At 45.6% G+C, this 23,727-nt stretch overlaps 1 protein-coding gene across 2 annotated transcripts in view; it reads right to left on the bottom strand.

Moving 5' to 3' along the window:
- LAMB4 (laminin subunit beta 4) overlaps nucleotides 1-23,727 on the bottom strand; it is a 107,725-nt gene that overhangs the window by 58,324 nt on the left and 25,674 nt on the right. For both annotated transcript variants that reach the window (XM_053897273.1, XM_053897272.1), the window contains 6 exons: nucleotides 19,903-20,082; nucleotides 17,807-17,916; nucleotides 15,126-15,205; nucleotides 14,418-14,568; nucleotides 9,275-9,406; nucleotides 1,268-1,453 (listed from right to left, as the gene is read on the bottom strand). In XM_053897273.1, coding sequence (XP_053753248.1) covers nucleotides 1,268-1,453; nucleotides 9,275-9,406; nucleotides 14,418-14,568; nucleotides 15,126-15,205; nucleotides 17,807-17,916; nucleotides 19,903-20,082 — 839 coding nt within the window. The remainder of the gene's footprint in view (nucleotides 1-1,267; nucleotides 1,454-9,274; nucleotides 9,407-14,417; nucleotides 14,569-15,125; nucleotides 15,206-17,806; nucleotides 17,917-19,902; nucleotides 20,083-23,727) is intronic.

Here is a 23,727-nt window from a genome sequence, read left to right as displayed (position 1 = left end):
AGTCGACTCTTAACCGACGGAGCCACCCGGGCATTTCCAGCCACCCTGGAAATGCTTTTTAAAGATGTCAGAGGGGCGTCTGGGTGGCTCAGTCAGTTGAGCGTCTGACTCTTGATTTCAGCTCAGGTCATGATCTCGTGGTTTGTAAGACTAAGCCCTGCCCTGGGCTCTGTGCTGGCCGTGCAGAGCCTGCTCAGGATTCTCTCTCTCCTCCTCTCTCTGCCCTTCCCCCCCCCCACGCTCCATGCCCTCTCTCTCAAAATAAATAAATAAAAATCAAAACAAAAAATTAAAAAAATAAAGATGTCAGAGATGTGTTCTATGGAAAAATTTGTACCTTATATTTTTAATGACTTCTTATACTCACCAGGTCCGAGTTCACTGAAGTCCCTTGGCTTTCGTTTATCAGTGAGAAACAGAGAATTATGTCATATCAAGAATTTCAAAGCGGGTCAGCAGCTTTGGTCGTGTAACACACAATGAGCACTTCCAGAGTGTGGTCCCTGGAGGGACTCTGGGGACCCTGAGACCACCCCCAGCCTCACAAAATACTTTTTGGGGCAGATGGTCTGTGGGGTGTCAGATTATCATTGAAAAGATTCTGCGAAGAAAAAGTGAGGAACCACTGCTCTAGATCAAGTGTTTTTCTAATTTGGTTTCTATTCTGTCTTAGATATTTCTCAAAAGGCAGGGGGGAGGGGGACAGGGTGGTGGTGGGGCCGGGGGCGGGGGGAAGGCCAGGGAAGCCACGAGGTGCAGCCTGCTTTTAGTTTTGCTCTTGTTTCAGGGTAAAAGCCAAGTGCAAATAAACGCCTCTTCTGTATCCCTAGGAGTCAGAATCTCTTCACACAGGTGAGCCTGTGAAGTTCTTAGAAAAAAGCCCAAGGAGGGCAGAATTTGTGTTATTTTAGTTTTTTATTGTTCTTATACAAACATTCCATCACCACTTCCTCAGACCTTGTACCTTCAGTATATAACCCCGCTCTAGCCTCTCTCCACGGAATAGAGCACACATGCCTCTGGCTTAGTGTGTTGTTTTAATATCATTAGGAAACCCTTTGATTTATAATGCCCTCCAGATGTTCTGTTTTTTGTGTTTTTTTTGTGTGTGTGTGGTTTTTTTTTTTTGGTGTGGTTTTTTCTTTTTTCTTTTTTTTTTTGCAAATCATTTTCTGACGACCCTATCTAGCAAGACCGGAATGGAAAGTCTCCATTTGAAAATGTACTACCTCAGGCAGGTTTTACCCTTGAAGAAGAAGTCGGATACCTGAATCTCATAGCGAATGGCGATGGTGAAGTCCATGGGAAGGGCAATGTGGTCGACGGCAAATCTCAAGCCAGCCCCAGGGAGAACCCGGGCGAATCCAGGTCCAGTCCACGCAGTAGGGCTTCCAGGAACTGGTTCTCGGAAAACACCGTGAACAGCAGGCACCTGGCCAAAAGTCACTGAGCCCTAAAATTGGAGAAGAATGCACTCAGCTTTGCTAGAGTCGAGTCCTAGCAGGAAAAAAAAGAGTTCAGGAAAAAAAAAAAGTACATATTTCCTGATGTGTACATGATCCATCTGAGTCACGGATAAATTATTCCAGCCAGGATACGATCCAGAAGGCATCTGAGATGTGCTGAATCCGCAGCTTTGGAACATGTTACCGTATAGAGTGATTGATTTCCAAGCCGTGTCACTGGAAACCACTTTAAACTTAAGTACCCCACGTGCTAATGAATTGGACACATTCCACGCTGGTGACCTGGGGTTTTCTCAGATACAACTGTGGGATTCTGGCCAAAATGAGGAAGGATAGAAAATATTCCCATGCTTCCTTCGTGGACTTTGCCTCATTATGCACGACAGTGAGAAAACCCACATGGATTTATTTTTTTTTTTTTTGGATGTTTCTTCCATGCAGACACGAGAAATGCTCTTCTATCTGCTTGGAGGCACAGAAGTATGAAACGCGTAACACGTTGGGTTGCATCCCGGATGGTCTCTCCTGGATGTCAGCCTGGGGCCATCTGGACCCTGGAGATAATACTTTAATGACTTTTGCATCTGTCTCCCCATGCTCACAGCATCCACCAGAATTCTGCCTCTTGTTGCATTTTGCCTGTCTCACTACAACAGTGCCTTTGCCGTTCTCTCTACCCCTTCCCTAATCCAACCCACATGACGCACAGCTGCCAATAAGCATTTCACACTCTTACCCAACTGCCAATGGAATCACGCCCATATGACTTAGCCTGGGGTTCAAATTGCTCTGCGATCTACCCCAAACCACTCCTCATTTGGTGAGTGTTTATTGAGCAACCATTCAACGCCAACCCCTGCATTAGGAATGCAAAGATGAATAGGACACAGTCCTGGCCACGGAGGAGATTAGAACCTTGCACTGGAGACCGAAACGTAAATAAGAAACTATATCGTCAGATTAGGTTTCAGCAGATATCTATGTAAACTTGTCTACATGCAATGTCTTTCAAACATTTCAGAAACACTCTCACAAATGCAGTAGACACTAGATGCCCCTCGGGGATCCCCTTTACCTGGTTGGTGCACCACCACCCGCAGTTGCTGTGTGTGTGGCTTCTAGGAGCTCACGGTTGCCTCCTTCTCTAGAGAATTGCCCTCCCATACCTCCTCCCTAACCCCTCCCCCCCCCCACCCCTGTCCCCGAGGGTAGCTCACAGCCAGTGGCTTCTTGATCAGAGCTATAAAAGGCTGACCCTGTCTTCCCAGCAGAGGGGACAACCTTGCCTGCGGTTTATGCCTCTGAGCTCCTTCATGGATCAATCCAATGTTGGTTTCACCTGAGACTACATCTTACTCCCTCCTCTTGTTTCCTTCACTCCCTTACAGAGCTTTCCTGAATAACACTTCCTTACTGGATCACATGCACCTGAATCCAGTCTTGGGCTCTGTTTCTAGGGCACTTGACCTGAGACAGTTGGTGCCAGCCAGTTTACCCAAAAGCAGACTCCCAGATGCAATTTGGGAGGAGGAGCGTTTTCGGTTTAGCTGGCAACGGGGACCCCCGTGTGCAACATGTCCTGATGATCCCTGGGATGTGGCAGCAGAGCAATTGCTAAAGCTGTCAGCTGTGGAGAACTGGGACAGGATAAAGGCAGGAGGGGAGCCACCGACTGCAGCCATGTTTCTGGCATTGAGAGATATGGGGGAACAGCAATTATAAGGACTGTGGAAATAGGTGGGAGTTGTTGAATGCCACTGATGCTGTGGCGAGGGAGGATGGACTCAGGGCAATCAATCACCAGTTTAAAGCCGAGTGTGAGAGTCAGAGGGCCTCCCTGGGGGGATTTAAAGAGCCTCATCTCCTTTAGGCAGATGGCAGGAAGAGTTGACGACCAGGCACAGGACCTCATTGTTAAGACTTGCAGAACTTCGGAGAAGCCTGCATTCTCAGCCTAGGTAAGTCACCTATGCCCAAGTCAGGCCCTTCACGGGGAAGAAGAGGGACCTTAAGACATGGGTGATGCACGTGGGAACCTTGAACTCTGAGGCTCTCCTGAGCGCTCGTGGACCATAGATGTAATCCACCCACTCTTACTAGAGTAGAGCCCCTCCACTCCACCCCCCTGCCGCATTTGAGGATGACGTGGAAACCTCAAATGATGCAGCTGTCTTGGAAGAAAACGTGTACCTTCCTGAGGATCTGCTTATCCTACCCCCCCCCCCCGACCACGTGCCTGATAATTAGAGTCAAGTTTCAGCATGACCTGACTGGGAAAGTGCTAGATCTCTGAGAGGGACTTGGCTAACCCGTACAGGTAGCAACTGAGAGAGAATGGGTCTGCATCCTGAGGTTGTTAGAATAAGGAGGCAGAACATGAAACTGGATAGAGAGAGTTTGTCGATTTGGGATCACCAGTAATATGGGATTTAATAGCCTGGCAAGAGCTCTGGAGCCTTGGGAGATGGGTCCAATATATTGCTGGAGTAGCTCTTCAAAGCTTGGCAAAAGCTGTGGTCCCAAGGAGAGGGAGTGGAGGTTCCAGAACGGCCATAGCAGACTGTGGAGGAAGGGATACAAGGCTCAGAGTAGCAGGCATTCTAGAATGGATCTAAGATACAGGACCAGGAAACCCACCAGCCGATTATGTTCTTTGAAAGCCTGGAGGACACCTTATTTATTGGGACAAGAAGCAATGAACTGGTGAGAAGGGCAACAGCATCACTGAAAAGCTGAGTGTTGGGTGTCCTCTGTAGGCTAGTAGGATCTATCACTGGGAAACAGCTCTTTGGTATCAATGTGGAGGACAGGATCCCAGACTATCAAAGACTGGGTAGCACTTAACTCTCAAAAACAAGATGGGCATAATTATTATAGGGGGCAGCAAGGTTAGAGAAGGAGACAAGGGGGCCTGACCCATAGGAATCTTCAATGGAGATGACTAATAGAACACGGTATTCCCAGGAGCAACACAGACGAGAAGACAACAAAAGTATTGCTTAACATATATTATTAAAAGCGGTCAGATATGAATTATCAAAAGGCTGAGGTCAGCTGCCCCAATGGAAAGACGTGATATTCTGTCAAATTCCTAGACCTGAGCCATTTCTTGGATCCAGAACCCAGTGACTGAATAAGAGACCAGATCCCCATGAAGAAAGATTCTTGAACACCATGGCAAGTGTAAATCAGGTACCCAAAATGCCATCATGGTCCCCTTGTTAGAAGAAGGGCATCTGAGGGTCAGGTAATATATGGAGTCCTGGCCTAAGTCCTTTTTACAATGGGTTCACAGATTTACTGAACCGTCCCTTGATTATTTCCTCCAATTCCTGACTATGTAATTGGAATGGATCTGCTTAGCAGTGGGCATTGATTCTTTGACCTGGAAGGAAAGGTAAGAGCTCTTCTAGTAGGAAATGCCAAGTAAAAGCTTGTGAAACATCCATTTGCAACCACTTTCTCTCCACCAAGTCAAGATAGTAAATAAAAAACAGTACTACAAATCTGAGACATTCTCCAAGCGCCACTCTCAGGATTCGATGGTGGTTCCCATCATGTCCCCATCATACACTTAATACAGACTTAACCAGCTTGTAGTCCCATCTGTGGCTGTCGTGCCTGAGGGAGCATCTTTACCAGAGCAGATTTCCACCACCCTCACCCAGGATATGGAGCAAAGGAAATGCAAAATGTGTTCTCCAGAAACACAGAGAAGGAGAAGCAGCAGGCTGTCTTCTCTCGGGTAATGTATATTGTCTTGCCCCAAGACTGTTCATTCTCCCACTCTCTGTAACTGGATAGACCAAAGGGGTTTGAACCATCTAGATGTGCCACAAAATGTCACACTTATTTCCTATATTAAAGGATAGTGAAGTGGGTCCCTTGGTCCAAGCCGATGTCGTGTGGTCTCCCACGGTGTGAATCAGATACTCTGTGGCCTCTGTCAGAAGACCACATCACCCGTCCTCAGCTCAAGGGACCCACTTCACAGCAAAAGAAGGATTGCAGTGGTCATGTGACTTTGTGATCCACTGCTCTACACAAACCATGCCATCCAGAAGATGTTAACCTCAGATGGCAGTGGGATGGGACCCCGAAAAAATGCATCAGCTTCACTAGCTTGGGAACGACACCCTGTGAGATGGGACAGTATTCTTCAGGATGTCATTTGCTCCTTAATGATGGCAATGGCCTTTATGTGATGCTGTGCTCCCAATGGGTAGAAGACATGGGTTTGGAAATCTAGTAGGAGTGGCCAAGCTCACTGTCACAGGTGGTTACCAAGGGAATTTGGGCTTCTTGTGCTTGCAACTTTAGGCTCTGTGGGTCTAGATGTCTTGATTCTTGGCCAGGAACAAGGAATTCCACTAACCTTAAAGATATGGCTGCTGCATGGCCACCAGGGCTTCTCATGCCTGTAGACCAGGAGGCCTGGGACGAAATTGACATAACCGGAAGGGCTGATCCTATTTAATCAGGACATGAGGAATATGCGTGGCACTGAGGTGGCCCACTAAGACACCTGTGGTGTTCCCCTACATGTAGCCTGAGAAGACCATGGAAACCAGGGGCTCAGTTGTGGAAGGATGAAGGTCTAGGTCATCCCAACCTGCAGAAGTGCTAGTTGAGCATGAAGGGAATCTAGAATGGGTGGCAAGGAAGGAGGGAGACAGTGAGTATCGGTTACCACCTTTGGGACTAATTGTGGCAGCCAGAGGCTGCATTTGTCTCACGAATCTCCTTTTGTAAATCTCCCCAGGAATTGTGGTCCAGGAGAATCCCGGAAAGCCCGTGCGTGCATGGAATGAACTTAATGTAAGGGGCAGATGGACTGGGTCAGCTTCATGGGCGTGCAAACGTGTACTTCCAGAGGGTCCCACACTCAGAAGGGACCCCATGTTTGGTTTAATGCTCTGCCATCACCATCTTGAAATAATAATGTTATGTTTGAAATTGTTTTGTGAGTGAAGTCTCTTGGGACAATGGCACGTGCATATGAGAAGAGACATGCCCCCTATGTGTGTGCTTCCTTGCCCCCATTTGCAAATAGTGCACATGATGCCGGTGAACACAGCATCCCAGTGGACCTACTATGCGCACGTGTTCAGTGAAACTAAGAGTGCATATAAGGTAAGTGGGTTATGTTGATGCCTGAGTAAGCAGGGTGTCGACAGCTCCAAGAAGCCAGGCTTTTTCTGTTCCAGCCAGAACTTGCTTTGAAAGCAGAAAGAAGGCAAAGGCATTCTGAGAAAGACGTTATTCATGCTGCTTCCCTGTATTAGCCAGTTGCATACACCAAAGGATGACCAGAAGGAAAGAAAGATAGGGCGACTCCTGGTTGTCTTTCTTGCAGCCCTCCCTTACTGGTTAGTATGCTGAAGGTAGGGAGTGTTGGTAAGACACATACCGAGGAGTGAAACAGAAACAGTTGTGTTCGTTTTGCACATTCCATTGTTCTGGGAAGGCCAGAATACATATGCATTTATAACTACAAAATACAACCCGTGTAATTTCAGTGATTTTACATGAGCCAAATGCCCTTATGTTTGCAGTGAAAATTGCACGATATAAAGATGCATGGTACCATTCGTGCCAGTAATTTATATTTTTAATATTTCTTTACTTCAAACGACATTAGATGGCAAATAAAAGAACACCGGGAAGTCAAGAGACTATGGAAGAAAGTAAGATGCTATATGTTTCAGTGCCTTCAATGTTCTTTTTCCCTAAGTTTTGAACAAAGGGCCCGGCATGTGGGGCTGAGCATGCAAAGAGCAGACGCCAGCCCTCGCTGTGAGTGCACTGCCGGGTCCCCTCGGCTGGGCCACGCTCTCCAGCCACCAGCTGCTGTGACATAGCTCCCCTCTCTTGAGAACTGCCCTTGGATCGGAGTCACCTCACCTGGGAGCTTGCCAGCATCTGCCCTGGGAGCCCACAACCATGACAGGCTGATGGACATAACAGGCCTGCCCTTGACCCTCAATGGGGGACAATTCTGTTGTGCCATTTATGCTTCCAACCTTCGCAGGGGATCAGGCCAAGGCTACATCTATCCCAGACTTCATCCTTGCCTCACTTTCCCCTCCCGAGCCTCCTGCCCTCCCTCCCCTACAGACTTCTCCTGATGAGTGTTCCTTCCCCTCCATAAGGCACATGCACCCACATCTCTGTTGCAATGTCTGTTTCCAGGGAACCCATACACATTTATACAAACCGAAACAAAGTTTTCACCAAGAAAATATGCCCTTGTTTTGTATTCCTCTGTTGTACTAAGCTGGGCCCAGCCAATTGATTTCATAACCTACTTACTAACAGGCAGGACCTGCAGTTTGAAGATTACGGATCTGTGTGACCCCAGAGATGGAAACAATGAACTATGTCCAGATGTTGGAGTAGGAAGATAAATCTGCATTGGGTTGTAAGGGATGAGTAGAAGTTTTACAAATCAAGAAATAATACAGAGGTGGTCATTTCAGACAAGAGTCAGGAGAGTAGTTTGTGGATATTTAGAGCTGTGTTTCTCAAAGAACAGTCATGGACCACCTGTATCAGAATCACTTTGGGGTGCGTGGCAAACATGCAGATTTCTTGACCAGTCCCAGACTCTCTGATTTGGATCTTGAGGGTAAGAACCTGGAACCTGCTTTCTAAATGAGCCCTCTAGTCAGTGCTTCCGCACAGTAAAGTTTCAGGTTCGCTTATCTGTTTATAGAGAGCCAGGAGATGGGAGTAGTGACTCATTCCCCACTCTTATCTTTCAGATGGACTCAAAATGAGAAGCCCAGAGAGTCAGAGAAGGCTTCATGGGCATATGGTGTGGGCACAGGAACAGGCAGACGAAAGAGCAAGTCCGCCATGACTGGTGTGCATGGACCTGGGGACGAGGAACACCAGCCAGGAAGCCTTCTCTGATTCTCTCACCTAGAGGTAGTTCTCCTGAATCTGAAGTCCGTGTCATATTATGTGTACCTCTTCTATGATACTTACCCCACCCAGCCACCATTAGTGGTTTGTGTACACGGCTCATTTCCACAACAATGATCTTAAGGACAGACTTCATTCGTGCTGACATATTCTTGTTGCCATTGATTCAACCATTTCATTCACTCAAGGAGGTCTCTTATGTTTAAGTAACTGACTCAGGGTTTGTGAGCCCTGATTTCATTGGCTTTCCAGCATGCCCCTTCATGCATACGCATGTGGGAAACTCAGTGAAGATCCCAGGGTACTGAATGAAGGAAGGAATGGACCCAAGGCATCCCCAACTTTGACTAATAGAGTTGGATGACTATTATCCAAACTAATATAGTTGGCTGGCTACAAGGTCCTCAGGTCTCCTCTGGCCTTCTGAAGCCATTGGAGCAGGGTCCCGTGGAGGTGGCATCATCCTGCACCCACACTAGCACTGACCAGCTTCCACTGTCTCAGATTCTAGACATGGCGACGCCATGCACCACCCCCAGGGATATCAGCATGTCTTCTTCCTTCCAACTAGGGGGAGAGCCGTTCCTCAGCTCTCCTTATGTCCCTAAAGTGACAAAAACTTGTGAATTTGCAATACCTGACTCTGACTCCAGAATCCAGCCTTCCAGAAACTTCTGTCTTGAAACAAAGAAAGCTACTGGGATTCTGCCCAGAAGCTCTAATTACTTTGAGCTTGTGCCCTCCTTTCCTCCATCCCATCCTCGAGGACACTGGCAGCTTACAGGGACTGAGTACTCACAAGGGCCCCACACGGTTCTGAGCACATTACCGGATTGTTTGTTTCAGGCAGGACAGATGACGGCCATGGAGAAGTGGTTTACCTCACTCTGCTCGTCAGCACGTACACTCTGCTTCTGATTTCTCTTCAGTATTATCGTGCCGTTGTCAACTATGAAATCACTCCCTTGTTGCTGGAAGTACACATCACACGTAGGCAAAGCTGTTGCTGCTATCTTAAAAAGAAAAGAAATTACAGCGTCAGTAACCCACAGAAGTTCCAATTCTACCACAGTGCAAGCGTTTCGGGTTATCTGATAACTTAAAAGGTAATCACGATCTTCATTTCATAGCCTCAGGAAGGAGTCGTGAAGCACTTTATAATTCCTCTTTCTCCGTGAAAATGAGAAAATTTTGGTAGTCCTATGACGTCTCGGGTTTTCTTTTTGAACGACGCTGTGCTGGTGACATTCGAACCTGGGAAAACATTTATGCTTATCTCCTAGTTTCGTGGTGTTAAAAAAAAAAAAAGCGCAGATGCTATGTTTTAACGTGAGATCTCAAGAAGAAAGTTGTAGAAAATCAACAGCAGGCATGGTGTAGAGACGCAGTTTCAGTAGCTATTGTCACTCTGGACACTCTCGAGGCCAATTCCTGACAGTTCTCACAGTTTGTGGGATTTGACCTCGCAGGGTCCCATGAGAGGTTATACCAGGAGAGCCACCTCCCAAACGAAGCCAAGGAATTGCATTCCTGCGGCTCCCATTTCCTTAAAATCCTGGTCTCACGGGCTTCCTTTTCATACCATCCCCCTCAGCGGGGACCCGGTCGGAATTGCCAATTGCTCATTTCCAGATTTTCGCGGTCCTCTGGACGTGGGTGTTTCCTTGGTTGATGTTTCGTTATTGGTTTTACAAACAAGAGTTTTTCATTTCACAGGTGCCCTACTTGTTCGTCAAGAGCATGCAGCCCTCGGGTCAGCGGAGGCCCGCTTCAGGAACTCGCTTATTTTAGTGATTCTCAGCCACACTCTCCGTCCAGCTGCCTGACCTCTGCGATGAGGAACCTCAGACAGGCCACGCTGGATTATGTCCATGCGTCCAACACAAAATTAGAAACCATTTTATTGATTTTATGCAGAAAGCCTATTATGGAATTAGCTTTATACTACACTGTATCAAATTCCACACTATGTTAAATCCAATCAATGTTAAGTTTTGTGACCACAGGTAGTTTCTATAAGAAAACAAACCAGTGCTTCCCAAGTTGCCTATGAATCACTGAGGGATCCTGTTAACACATAGACTTGATTCAGTAGGTCTGGGGCAGGACCTGAGACTCTATAAGTCCAGTGAACTCATAGGTGATGCAGCCTTGCTGGTCCATAGACCACATGTGAGTAGCAAGGATGTTGCCATAGACCGAATGTTTGTGTCCCTGCAAAATCCACATAGAGAAGGCTAATCCCCACAGTGGTGGTGATTAAAGGTGGGGCCTTTCCGGGGTGATTGGGTCATGAGGGCACACCCCAGGAATGGGATCAGTGCCCTTATGAAAGAGTTCCTTTGCCCCTCTGCCGTGTGAGGACTCAGTGAGAAGACGGCCATCTACGAACCAGGAAGCAGGCTTTCTCCAGACATGAATCTGCTGGTGCCTTGATTTTGGACTTCCCGGCTTCTAGGACTGTGAGAAATAAATCTATGTTGTTTATAAGCCACCCAGTCCGTGGTGCTTTTGTTACAGCAGCCTGAAAAAATTAAGATACACACATACCCACACACATCTTTTGAAGACCCGCCAAGAAAGTTAATCGTCCTTTTTCTTCATTCTCTGATTTGAGTATTCAAAGAGTTACTCCTAAGTCATGGTCTTGGGTTCACATCCTTTTTGTTCACATTATCTCCATACCTTCTCCTCTCTCTGCTACCTCTTAGCTTTTTCCTTATTCCTTCCTTATGCCTGCCAGGACTACAGCAGAAAGCTCTCCCTCCATCCCAGACCTCCCTGCGACTAGACCGCACTTACAGGAACACTGAGGACAGTCTTCGTCAGGTCAGTCTCTGGCTCAGAAAGCGTCAGCGAGTTCTCATTGCCCAAAAAGTAAAATATAGGCTCTTTAATAGGAGGATCTACTGTTCTTTTCCAATACTTCTTCCCTATATAAACTTCCTGTTCTACCTGGGAATATACCTACCCTGTCTCCCCTCTGAGCCATTATTTATAACTTTTCCTGGCTGGACTGTCTTCTCACCGAGGCCACCAACTGGAACGCTTATTGCTTTCAAGTCTCAGGCCACATTATTCTGTGCCTTAAGCCTGTTCATAAAGTATCACTTTTGGCTCTGAAATCTTAACACACGGCACATATGGATCCTTCTTGTCATACGTCTCTGCCCCCATCCTGAGGTATCTATGTAAGTGTATTAGCTATAGCTAAAAATTCCTGGAGGGCAGAGACCGTGACTAATTGCTTTCTATGCTGCCCTTAGCCTGGAGCTCAACGTTACGCATGTGGGTGGCACCTATTGATGGGTTAAGAGCAAGAGCTTTGGAACCAGATGCACCCGGGTTTCAATCCAGGGTCCACTGCCCACCAGCTGTGTGACTTTGGGCAAGTTAGGTAACTTCTCTAATGTCTCCCTAATCTGGAAATTAAAGGTGATAGGTTGTTCGGGAAGTCAAACGAGGTAACGTATATAAAGTGCAAAGGACAGAGCTCTAAGTGGAAGTTGTTTTTCTTCTTCTTTTAAGTGACCTCTTCTCCCAACGTGGGACTCGAAATCCTGACCCTGAGATCAAGAGTCTCATGCTCCACCGACTGAGCCTGTCAGGTGGCCCTGGAAGTTTTATTAATATCAAAAGCAAGAGCATAGTAAGCACACAATACATATTTGTTGAATGAATGCACAAAGAGGGTCTAGCTTAAACTCTTCCTACTACAATTAAGGATCATCTTTTTAGTGGAGAGGAAATTATTCGTGCTGTATTTTAAACACAACATCAGTCCCAGCTTGAATTGTCATAGATACTACTTTCCGATCCTCTGCACAATTTTCCTGGCCCTTTAAGCCCATTCTCTGTCCTTGATCTTTGAACCATGGAGAGAGGAGTAAGGCTTCACGTCAGACTACACTCATGGCTTGGAGCTGCATTAGCACATTAGCACATTCCCCTTAACTGCTTCTCAGCAGCTACGGCATGGCGCACAGGGAATATACGTTAAGCATCAGTCCGTCTACTCTAGATATTACAGCTGCTTTGTGTTTTCTTATCTAAAATAGTGGGAACAATTATATTTAGAGTTGTATAGGAAAGACCCTCTCGTGTGACCCCTCTACTGTCACACTGTTAACTATGCTCACAACACTTCGGACACTGGTGTGTGGTTTATTCCCATGATCACCAAGTCTCAGACACCAGCTGAGTGTCCTGTAATTTAATTCAGTCCCGACACCATCTCCCTGGACTTTGTGTCAGATGCCACAGGTTGAGAGCTCAGTCCCACCAGACTGTCCCCGCAACCCCACCTTCGGATGCCAATGGAAAATCCAGGTTGTTCCCAGTACTTCTGACCAACCAGCTATAAACTGGGATTCCCATGACCCCTTCCTTGGGCTCGATAATTTGCTAGAACAAAACTCAGGGAAACACTTATGTTTGGTGGTTTATTATATAATAAAGAATTCTATAAAGGATACAAACTACCAGATGAAGAGTTATGACTGGGAGGGTTCTCTATCAGGAGCTTCTGGCCCCTGGAGTTGGGGTGCACCACCCTCCTCGCACATGGATGTGTTCACCAACCTGGAAGCTCTCTGAACCCTATATGTTGGAGATTTTTATGGAGTCTTTATCATATAGGCATGGTCATTCATTAACTCAATCTCTAGTTCCCCTCCCCTTCACAGAGAATGGGGTGGGGAGGATGGAAAATTCTAAGCTTCTAATCAAAGCTTGGTCTTTCTGGTGACCAGGCCCCATCTAGAAGCCCATCAAGTCACACAATTAGAACAAAAGACATCCTTATCCACCAGAAAATTCCAAAGGATTTAGGAGCTCTTTACCAGGAACCAGGGGTAGGGACCAACATATATCTTCTATTATTTTACGATAGTTATAGCCTAAATATAAATACCAATATTATCTTACCAAAGTGTTTTCTTAAGTCACCATCATAAAGGTGCAAAATTAAAAATCATGAAGAAGAATGCAGACATAGAATAGTTTCATTTTGATCCCACCCACCATGGTTGTAAGTTTAAGTAGGGACAGTGAAAGCCTCCCGCCCCTCCCCCCGATTCCAGTCAGCAGAAGAGAACATTCCAAGCCTCCTAAGGGGCATTTTCATCCCTCCCATCAATGGTGTCCAGATAAAGAAAAGATCTCAGGAAACGACTTAGTTGCTGGAACCTGGACGAGTTCCCGTTTTCTATCCAAACCCTGTCTTCAGAACCGACTTTTACATGCCTTCTCTCTTGAAGACTTTCACCGCACATCCCCTTTTCCCCTGCCACATTCCTGCCTGTGGCTGGGGTCACATGCTTGAGAGTGTCACGGGAGTCTAACTTCTCTAATCGTTCCACACGTGTGTGTCTGCTCCTCTAACAAGACTTTTAAGAAATACGTTTTTAGGGAAAATATCCCACAGGACCCTGACTTGGAGGGAATGAAGTAGGGCACCGAGTGACAATTGCCCTCACCCACACCAGTGAACATCAGTGAGAACGACTAGTCTATGATCAGCTTCAGGAGGACATCGTATACTTCCGTTTTGAACCTTATTTGCTCATCGTTAGCAGAGGTCTGTGAGGTTCCCGCTGTGGCTCAGACACTGTGGCGGATGCTAGGGCAACAGTGGTGAAAAGCATACACATCTATCCGTCCATCTTGTGGTTTATAGTGTCGTGGGGAAGGCAGAGAAGTAGATACTCAATGAACACGTGTTAGCAGACAGCCACATCGAAAGAGCAAAAGTCAGGTCCATTTGACCACAGCCTCAACCAATTCCCACTTACGTGCCAGGTTTTGCGCTAGACTTGTAATATAAAGATCACGTAAAATGCAGGCTCTGCCCTCCAGAGTTTCTATAACCTTCAGTTCCATGCTAAGTAAACTCTGTTCTGATTGGCACGGGTGGCCAAACCATTCTTTTCCAGGTACCTTACCCATGATCTCAAGGGTGTGCTATATGTATTTACTGCCGCCCCATCAAATCAAGTCTGGAAGGAGACTAAATGAAATACGAACCAAAGGTGCAAGTCCTTGGAGAGGGGTGGCTTCCTCTGCCTCATAGAGATAGAAATTCAAAGGAGCAAAGAAGTAGCCGGGGACTGATTCAGTGCAGCTGCGGCCAGTGATGTGCGGGCGGCATTCACACTGGCCATCCTTGGGGGAGCACCTGGGGAGAAACAAACCCATCATGCACAGATGGAGAGGGGGGAGGGATAAAACGGAGGCATGGAGGTGCTGAGCTAAATGCCTTCTGAGTTTGGACCCGCTCCTTGAATCAATCAATCAATGGTCTTGAGGAGGATGTTAGGAGGCCATGGGCTCTACATGTCTGGTCTTGAAAAGCAAATCCAGATCCATGGAACCCAAGTAGCCACCTCTTTCCTCTGATTCTGCTCTAAACGCTGCAAAAAGGAGTATATAGGACCTCTCCTTATAGGGTGGCAAAAAGTTGGTGTTTTAGGCAGGTCAAGTCACACACGGCATCTATCCCACCACCTGTGGGTTACCTAAGCAAGAGGACTGTTGATCTCTTCCTTGGAAATATTTCGAGCAAAATAAATCATTTGGGCTGTAGTTAATGTCTCAAGATCATTGCTTTTCAACACCCTTTGCTCGTCATGGAATAAAGTCCATCACCGATGACTAGAAGCCGGTCAGAATAAAATGTGGAAACGTGAGTGGAGACTATAGCCACAGGACTGCGTCATTCATTTAGTGACTTACACGTTGGAATAAGCACCTCCAATGTCACAATCACAGGGAGAACATCCATGGAGCTGATTTTCCAGTCCCCAGTATCCAACCTATAAAGAGAAAATGCTCAGCTAAATCCAGCTATGAAGATACGTGCTGCTCTGAAGGGTAAATATTAAAATCAGTACAGTTCAGTCGACACACGTCAAATAGCCACACAGCCTGGGCAATCACACAGTCACCTTTCCTGCCTGTGTACTTGGTAATGACCTTGGAGGACACATCTCTCCTATTCCTGGGACTTGGAATGAAGGGGACAGGCAGGTTGCCTGAATACTATTCCAAGCAAAAATGCAGTGGGGGCACCTGGGTGGTTAAGTCGGTTGAGTGTCTGACTTGATCTTGGCTCAGGTTATGATCCCAGGGTTATGGAATCGAGCCCTGTGTCAGGCTCTGCCCTGAGTGTGGAGGCTGCTTAAGATTCTCTCTCTCTCCTTCTGCCCCTCTCCCCTGCTTGCTCTCTCTTTAAAAAAAAAAAAAAAATGCAGGGGCGCCTGGATGGATCCAGTTGGTTAAGTGTCCGACTCTTGATTTCAGTTCAGGTCATGATCTCACAGTTCGGGAGTTCAAGGGCCGCACTGGGCTCTGTGCTGACAGTGCAGTCTGCTTGGGATTCTTTCCCTCTCTCTGCCCCTTCCCAGCACTCATTCACTCACGGTCTCTTTCAAAATAAATTTTTAAAAAATATGGTGAAAACTACACAGTTCCTCTGACCACACCAATTTAGCCTCACGGTGAGTTATTTAAGGCCAGTCTGGGGAGAAGGTCTTCAACTAGCCTATTTGCAACTGCTTTTGTAAAGCCAGTAGATTCTCTCACCACAAAAATCCCAAGGGGTTTTTAAGGGGGTTTTACTTCCTCAGTCTTAAAATGTTTGGGGGTAAAAAAAAAATTCAAGTTGATTTTGAGATCTTATTTGCATATCACAGTTTAGCAGGCTCTTATGTTTGTAAGTAAGCTGTTTTGTCATAACAAACTCTGCAGGAGAGAGTCCGTTTTGTTCAAGACTTTTCTTCATTGCAACATCTTGACCTTTATTCGATATAAGCAGCTGGGGAGATACAAACAACTATTTCTTAAATCTGGTAACATTTACTATAAAATGCTCCAAAAACGACTTCCCTTTCAAACCTCAATTTAACATGCTCAGACAAAATCAAGGTCTTAATAGGCACGGCAGTCTCATTTGAAACAGGTTTGTTATGTCTCTATTTTTGTTGTTGTTGTTATCTTGATAGAACTTTCCGCCTGATTTTACTCAGAAAGATTGATTTTAAACATTAAAGCCTGACAGAATTTGTTACAAAACACAGCAAAAGACTTTTGGTATCTTTCCTGAAACCCAACTTCAGTCTGGGCAGAAACAATGTGCAATGACGGACTTCGCCAAGGATATGGTTGTGAAAACTCCCTCTAGGCCAGGGGTGCTGGCACATGGGGCTCAGAGCAGATCTGGGGCACCACCGGACGGAGGACGAGGTGGGGCCCCTGGTGGACATGTGGGTGCAGCCACAATGGGCAACCCTCTTCTGCCCTGCCCCTCCCCCCACCCCCTCCCCCACTGTGGCCCCTGCTCAGCGATTTTCCTCCTGCAAACACAATCCAGTGACCTATATATACAGTGGCTGTCAAACTGCGAACCAACAAAGTCAGCCTGAGTCTAAGGTCTCTCTGGAATCATCTGACGCGGCATCTTCGTCAATCCTGCCAACCAGCCCGGCATCCTTCGTGTTGCCCACATGCAGCCGTGGAGCTGGCGTGGCTCACCTTCCTCCATAACATGTCCAGGTTACCTGCGCCGTCTCCCAGAGTTCCCTCTTCAAGGGTACCTTCTCGCCTTCTTTCCCCATCCTCCTGTGCCCCGGCCTCATATGTTTCCAGTAAAATGACTTAAAATATTAACACAGAACGATGTTGTAATAGGCATATGTTTCTTATTTAGCAGCTACATTTCTTCAGACACATCAAGGTCACTGTTCTTTTACTAGGTTGAGTTTGGGGTTTTTTCTTTCTAAAATGTCATGGTGGGCTGCCAGGATTGGAGAACAAAGGGAAAAGTTGGATTTGGACTCCCTAACTGCATGACACATTTCTTATGGTGTAAAAAGGGCTTTAGTTTACTAATTTTAGACATACATGCTCACATGTTTGGAGTCTAGAACAATCCAGGAGTTTATTTCCCACAGGAATCTACAGTCCATTTAAACCTGCGGGTTTTTTTTTTTTTTTTTAAATGAGCTCGTCCAAAATATTTCTAGGCAAAGGGTGGTAGGGGTGATAAAGAGACTATACGCAAGAGACAGAAGAAAAGGCTCCACAATCTGGTGGGCTGAAAAAAGGGAGCAAATAAATTGTCATATTCTACTGCTTGGTACGTTGGGGAGAACAGTGGATAAAACTTCTGACATCGGTGCCCGGGTCCATTCGGCGCAATCTGGGAAAAGTCGGTGTGCTGGTAAATGTTTAACAACCAGCTAGCTCTCTGTAGAAGGGTTAGTGTTTGCTGATTTCTGTTGTGTAAATACTTTTACCGGGGCGAACCGAAATACATCAGCACAAGGAAAGAAATTAACGAGACCAAGTGTCCTCTGGGCAATGGCGGCAGAAATCTACACGACCACATGAAAGGGAAATCCTACGCAAATACATACAGTGCACTCTTCACAGTGTGGTCCGGTGGCAAATGACTGGCATGCACATTCGCCAGTCTCCACATCACAGGCCGAGAGAGGCAGACTCCCAAGAGGGTTACAGTTGCAGGCTGCAAGCAGAGCAAACACAATTATTCTATTTCCCCACCCTTGTCCTTAATAGCTCACGCTGAGCAAAACGCGTGGCCACAAGAACACCCGACATCCAGCCCTGCCAAGTCTATCGTCTGCCTGGCCTCACGGTTCTTGTATGGCATACAACTCTGTGTGGGAAATCCAGTGCCAGACATTTCCAGAGCCCTCATGCGGTGCTACTGGATGGTAATTAGAGAGTAGAAGTAGAAGTCATGTAGGCTGGAGCATCTGGCACCGTTATCCCGAGATATCCTGAGTCCTGAGTCCTGTGAAGAAATTACGCTCCCAGAGCAACATACACATTTCCCCTGTGGGACAAACCAGTGTTCATGGAAACAACCCAAATGTCTGTCAGCTGATGAATGGACGCATTCGATGTGGAGTAGCCACACAATGGAATATTATTCACCCATAAAAAAGGAATAAAATACTGACACATACTGCAACATGGATGCACCTTGAAAACCTCATGCTAGTGAAAGAAGCCAGTCACAAAAGACCACATAGTGGATGATCTCATTTGTACAAAATATCCACAAGGGGTAAATCTAGAGAGACAGAAAGTAGGTTAGTGCTTGCCTAAGAGGGGTTAGGGAGGTGGGAGCTAAAGGCCAGGGGGTTGCTTTTTTTTTCTCATGGTAAATACATTTAACATAACACCGACCGTTTTAAATACAGCCCCACAGTTGTGCAACCAATCTCCAGGACTCTTCATCTCGCAAAACTGAAACTCTGTGCCCATCAAACACCATCTCTTCCAACTCCTTCCTCCCCCACGTATGTACCACATTTTGTTTGCCCATTCATCCATGGATGGACATGTGGGTCGCTTCCACTTTGGGGATACTGTGAATGATGTTGCTATGAACATGGGTGTACAAATCCCTCTTCAAGCCCCTGTTTCCAATCTTTTGGGTAAATAGCCAGAAGTAGGGTACAGGGTTTCTTTTGGGGGTAATGAAAATGTCCTCAAATTGATTGTAGTGATGGTTACACAACTCTGAATATGCTAGAAGTCACGGACTTGTACTTCAAAGGGTGAATTGTATGACATGTGAATTATACCTTACTAAAGCTATTAGAAAAGAAAAGAAAACAGAAAACAATATTTGGCCTATTCTAGGAGGACATCAGGTCAGGGCTGACCCAGGGGAAACACTTGGAGTACTGAGAGGTGTGATGAGAATTGGTCTGACTATATTGATCCATTGTCCTGGGATTTAATGTTGCCATTAAATTCCAGGAGAAGGAAGGATTCAGTATGCTGCTCTCTAAACATGCAAACAATCCACAGTTCCTTATATGGGCAAGAACACAGAGCATGACAGAGGGAAATTATTTACCCGGATTCCCTGAGGAATCTACAGTTCTGAGACCCCAGGCAGCTAAGAGTTTCTATGATCCTAGAGGCAAAGGTCTCCCATTTGGCCCCAGAAAACTCTGAATTTCTTTGTTTCCTCACAACCCCTCCCTTGGCTCTTTAATTTTGTTCTTCTCTTTGTCAGAGAACATAGGACCAATTTAGGAGAGGTGTGAGAACAAAGGAGAAAAGTAATTGGAAAAAAAAAAAAGGAAAAAGAAACCACCCCTTGAAATCTACTTAAGAAGTCATCAATCTATGCATAAATGCATAATGTAACTTCACGAATTTGTATAAGGGAGTCCAAGTCGAGACCATTTTTAGAAAGGTTTTGCAACTCGGCATTAAATTTCTTGGCATTTTCTCATGTTTGCTGCAGCGGGGAAATGTGAGCGCCCCCTGCTGGTTCCTTATGATAAACTCAGCTAATCGCCAAGAAAAAAAAAATCTCCATTAATTTAACTAAAATCTGCGGAAGGTCTTGAATCACCTTTAAAAACCCAGAGGCCGGCAATACTCTTGGGTATTTACAATGACTGAAACTGAGGGCCCCAAGCTTTAAAATGCATTCGGGCTGGCCGTCCGGCCGCTGCCGACTTACGCTGACAGCCCAGGGGGTCAGCGGCGCTCAGTCCGTGGTGGTTGGGCTTGCACTGGTCACACTTGGCTCCTTCCACGTTCTCCTTGCACAAGCACTGGCCGGCCACAGACCCCAAAGCAGGATCAGAGTGGCTCACACAAATGCCACCCGATAAGGTCCCGTCCGGGTCACATTCACAAGCTGGGGACACAGACATGCATTATCTTAGTTAATTGCAAATTGTGGGAAACCTATAAACATATAAACATAGCCGTTAACTCATGCTATAGTACTTTATTTTGTTTAAATAATTAAATATGTTTAAACAACTAGACCAGTGGGCGAGGACTGTTTAGAAATGTCTCCCAGATCTCCGGCCTTGGAAAATGTTGCACAATTCCATCTGTATCTATCTATCTATTATCTATCTATCTATCTATCGAGAGAGGAGGGAGGAAGGGGGAGAGAGAGAGAGACTTTTAAGTGATTCTAAAGTAAGAGGATCAGAGGAAGACTGCTATTAGGAAAACTGCATGTGAAGAATAGATTAATTTGGGGGGTGATGAAAATGTTTTAGAGCTAGGTAGAGGTGCTGATCGCACAGCTTTGTGGTAGGAAACTGTTCATCGCAAAATGGTCAGTTTTATGTTATGTCCATTTCACTTCAATAAAAGATTAAAGAAAGAAAATAAGACTCCAAAGGTTAGAATAATGTCTAGAGGCAAGTAGGAGTGGGGTGCTGTAATGAAATATACAAATACAGATGTGAGACAGAGAAAAAAAATCACATGTCTATCAAAACTCCAAAATGTGGTTAAGAAAGTATGTCTGCCCTTCCCCCCCTCACAGAAAAATAAGGATAAGTGTGATCATTCTTTAATTCTTCATGGAAGGAGCACATATAAGAAAGAAAGGGGAAGAAGAGCAAGAAAGGCTTATACCACTGTTTTCTTTTTGGAAATCTGCTGGCAGGGAAAAAGCTTGGATGAAGAGATTCTGCAAAATGAGATAAACGATCACCTGTAGCCAAGGAGCAGCAGAAGCACCGGCCACCCTTTTTCTTTTCAGCAGAAACTGGAATAACTCAAGAAAGGAGTCGAATATGAAAAGGGATGCTGATGGTGTGAATAATTCCAGAGGGGAGAAGTTATCAAAGGCAGAGCTTGATGTGATACAAGGAAGAACTCTCTGATAGTTCGAGGGGCCCAACGCCCCCCAGTGTTGAGGGGTGGTACCCGGGAGAGGCTGGGGCAGTAGTATTGACTACTGCGGCTCTGGTAGAGAGGACAGGTCTGTTGGTGGACATCAGATGACCACTTGGTGCTGTGTTTCCAAGGGACGCCACTTTTAAGGAATGCAATAAAGATTAAAAAATGACTATCCTCGGGCGCTTGGGTGGCTCAGTTGGTTAAGCGTCTGACCCTTGATTTTGGCTCAGGTCATGATCACACGGTTTGTGAGTTCCAGCCCCACATCGGGCTCTGCGCTGTCAGCTTGGGATTCTCTCTCTCCCTCTCTCTCTCATCCCTTTGCCCCTCCCCTGCTCATGCTCCCTCTCTTTCTCAAAAAAGAATATCCTGATTCTAAGAAATAGTTATGTTCGCATTTATACATGTTTACTCTGGATTCATAAAAACAAACTCCTCATATCTAAAGCCATGTTATGTAGGTTTATATAACAACCGTTCAGGTTAGAGAGTTTGATGGAAAAAACCTACTCCCACCAGTTGTTTGGTTTATTGAAGCAAACACTCGGTTGTCTGACAGAATCTTTCGATTTTCAATTGTTATTGGATTGTGACTGGTAATGAAATCTTATTATGGAAAAACAGCATTCGGTCCGGCTTAGTTTGGAAAAACCAGAATTTTCTTCTAATTAAATACAGTTGCTTCTAGAGAGGAAGGAACAAGCTGGAGTCATTTTAGAAGTAGCCAAAAGGAAAAATGTCAACTTTATCTGAAAGACACTCCAAAGGGTCAGCCCTGAGTTCCAGAGTATAATTTAATTATGCACTGAAGTAGCCTTTAGGGAAGGGATGTGGGTGAATGGGTAGTAATTTTACTTTGAAATAACCCTAAGTCATGGCCTTAGAAGTCCAATAAAACTTCTTGGCATCACACAACTTAACTCCAGCAAACTCTTATTATCGGCAGTTGAATCTACCAAATCTTTTTTGTTGTTGTTGTTTTTTTTCCCCTGTATCACATTTGGCTGTGTTTTAATCACAGCAGACTTAAGATTAGTCAACCCCTATGCCTGGAATCTGATCATGTAAATATTTAGGCGCAAACGAGGACAATTTAGAGAAAATTTATAGGAGACTGCTAGTCAGTCTTAATAAATGCCATTTGTATACACAGACTTCCACACACACAAACATGCGTTTAGGGAAACTGGGGAGTCTCTTGAAGATTGTTTTCACAGCCTCATTTGTCTTTACTTTAAAAAAAAAACCTCCTTGTATATATAGAATAGCCTCTTAATTTTACATCTGGGTACCAGTTTTCTTGACTCAGTTTCCTTTAGAAGTGCCATCAAGTGGCTTTTTTTTTTTTTAAGTTTATTCATTTATTTTGAGAGAGCGAGCGAGCAGGAGGGGCAGAGAGAGAGGGAGAGAGAGAATCCCAAGCAGGCTCTGCACGGCCAGCACAGAGCCCGATGTGGGGCTTGAACCCACAAACCACGAGATCTTGACCCGAGTTGAAACCAAGAGTCAGACACTTAACCAACTGAGCCACCCAGGCACCCGGATACTAAGTGGTTCTTAAGGAACAAGACGTTGGTTAATGTGAATATCTGACTTGGTTACTTGCAGTCTCTTTCCAGATTCCTAGGTTAGATAACCTTCGGAACATTATATTTTCCCCTGATTCCACCTCAGAGAGGAATTCCTTTTCTTTTATAAATGCATAGCGTTTAAAACATTAATAAAAGGTATGTGTGTGTGTGGGGGTGGAATATAGATTCTGGTGACAAAGTAGGACACTTAGGACACTGATTTAAAGAAATTGTTTTTTTCTGAGCATTCAGTTCTTTGTCTCAATTTTAAAACAGATCACATAAGGTAAACTTTTATGTTGTCAGGCGCCCACTCCGCAATCTGAACAAAAACTTCATTTATGCCTTTTCTACGCTGTGAGGATTTAAAGTTTGAAATCTAGGATGTTGTATACATTCTGGTGGCTACTGAATTACTTCTGTATAGGACTTCATTTTATGTATGATGATGGCATAAAGTTGGAAGTTGTAGTTTTATAGCAAACCCCTACCCCCCCCCCCCCCCCATATAATAACAGACTGGTGACAGAGAGTAAGAAGCAGGATTTCTGGGTATGGGGAGAGGCAACATTCCATGGGTCTTGGGTACCCGCCCAATTTTTACTCAGTGTCCCGGCAATGCAAGATGGCTCTTCACCCAGCCCTTTCCCAAGGTAGCGTTGTCAGCAAGCTACTTTCAGGGATGAGGTCACGTCTTCCCTGGACAAAGAACAAGCACGCTTCTCCTTGCTGTAAAAGCAATGAATGCTCCAAGCGCTGTGTCCCTGGGCTGTGACATAGACTCATTTGTATGTGGGATCCACCTGGCATCCTTTGAGTTGCCCCATGGGACTAAGGGCTTGGAGACATGGGAACACACACCAATATAAACATCTTGTTACTTCCTGTGCCATGAGTACTAAAGTCCTTTGTCTCTAACCGGGGAGTTTCGTGTCTTCTGCCAGCATCCACGAAACAATAACAAGCTACTTGTCAGTCTGCAAGTAGAGTGAGATCTTAGATCCAGTAGTTACCCGTGCTCAGTACTTGAAATCAACTTTATCTATGAGATAATCCACAGTAGTGCC

This window comes from Panthera pardus, unplaced genomic scaffold (genome assembly GCF_024362965.1).
Source record: "Panthera pardus isolate Hobbes unplaced genomic scaffold, ASM2436296v1 HiC_scaffold_8, whole genome shotgun sequence".
NCBI classification, from domain to species: Eukaryota; Metazoa; Chordata; class Mammalia; order Carnivora; family Felidae; genus Panthera; species Panthera pardus.
This window is presented reverse-complemented; position numbering and strand designations above follow the sequence as displayed.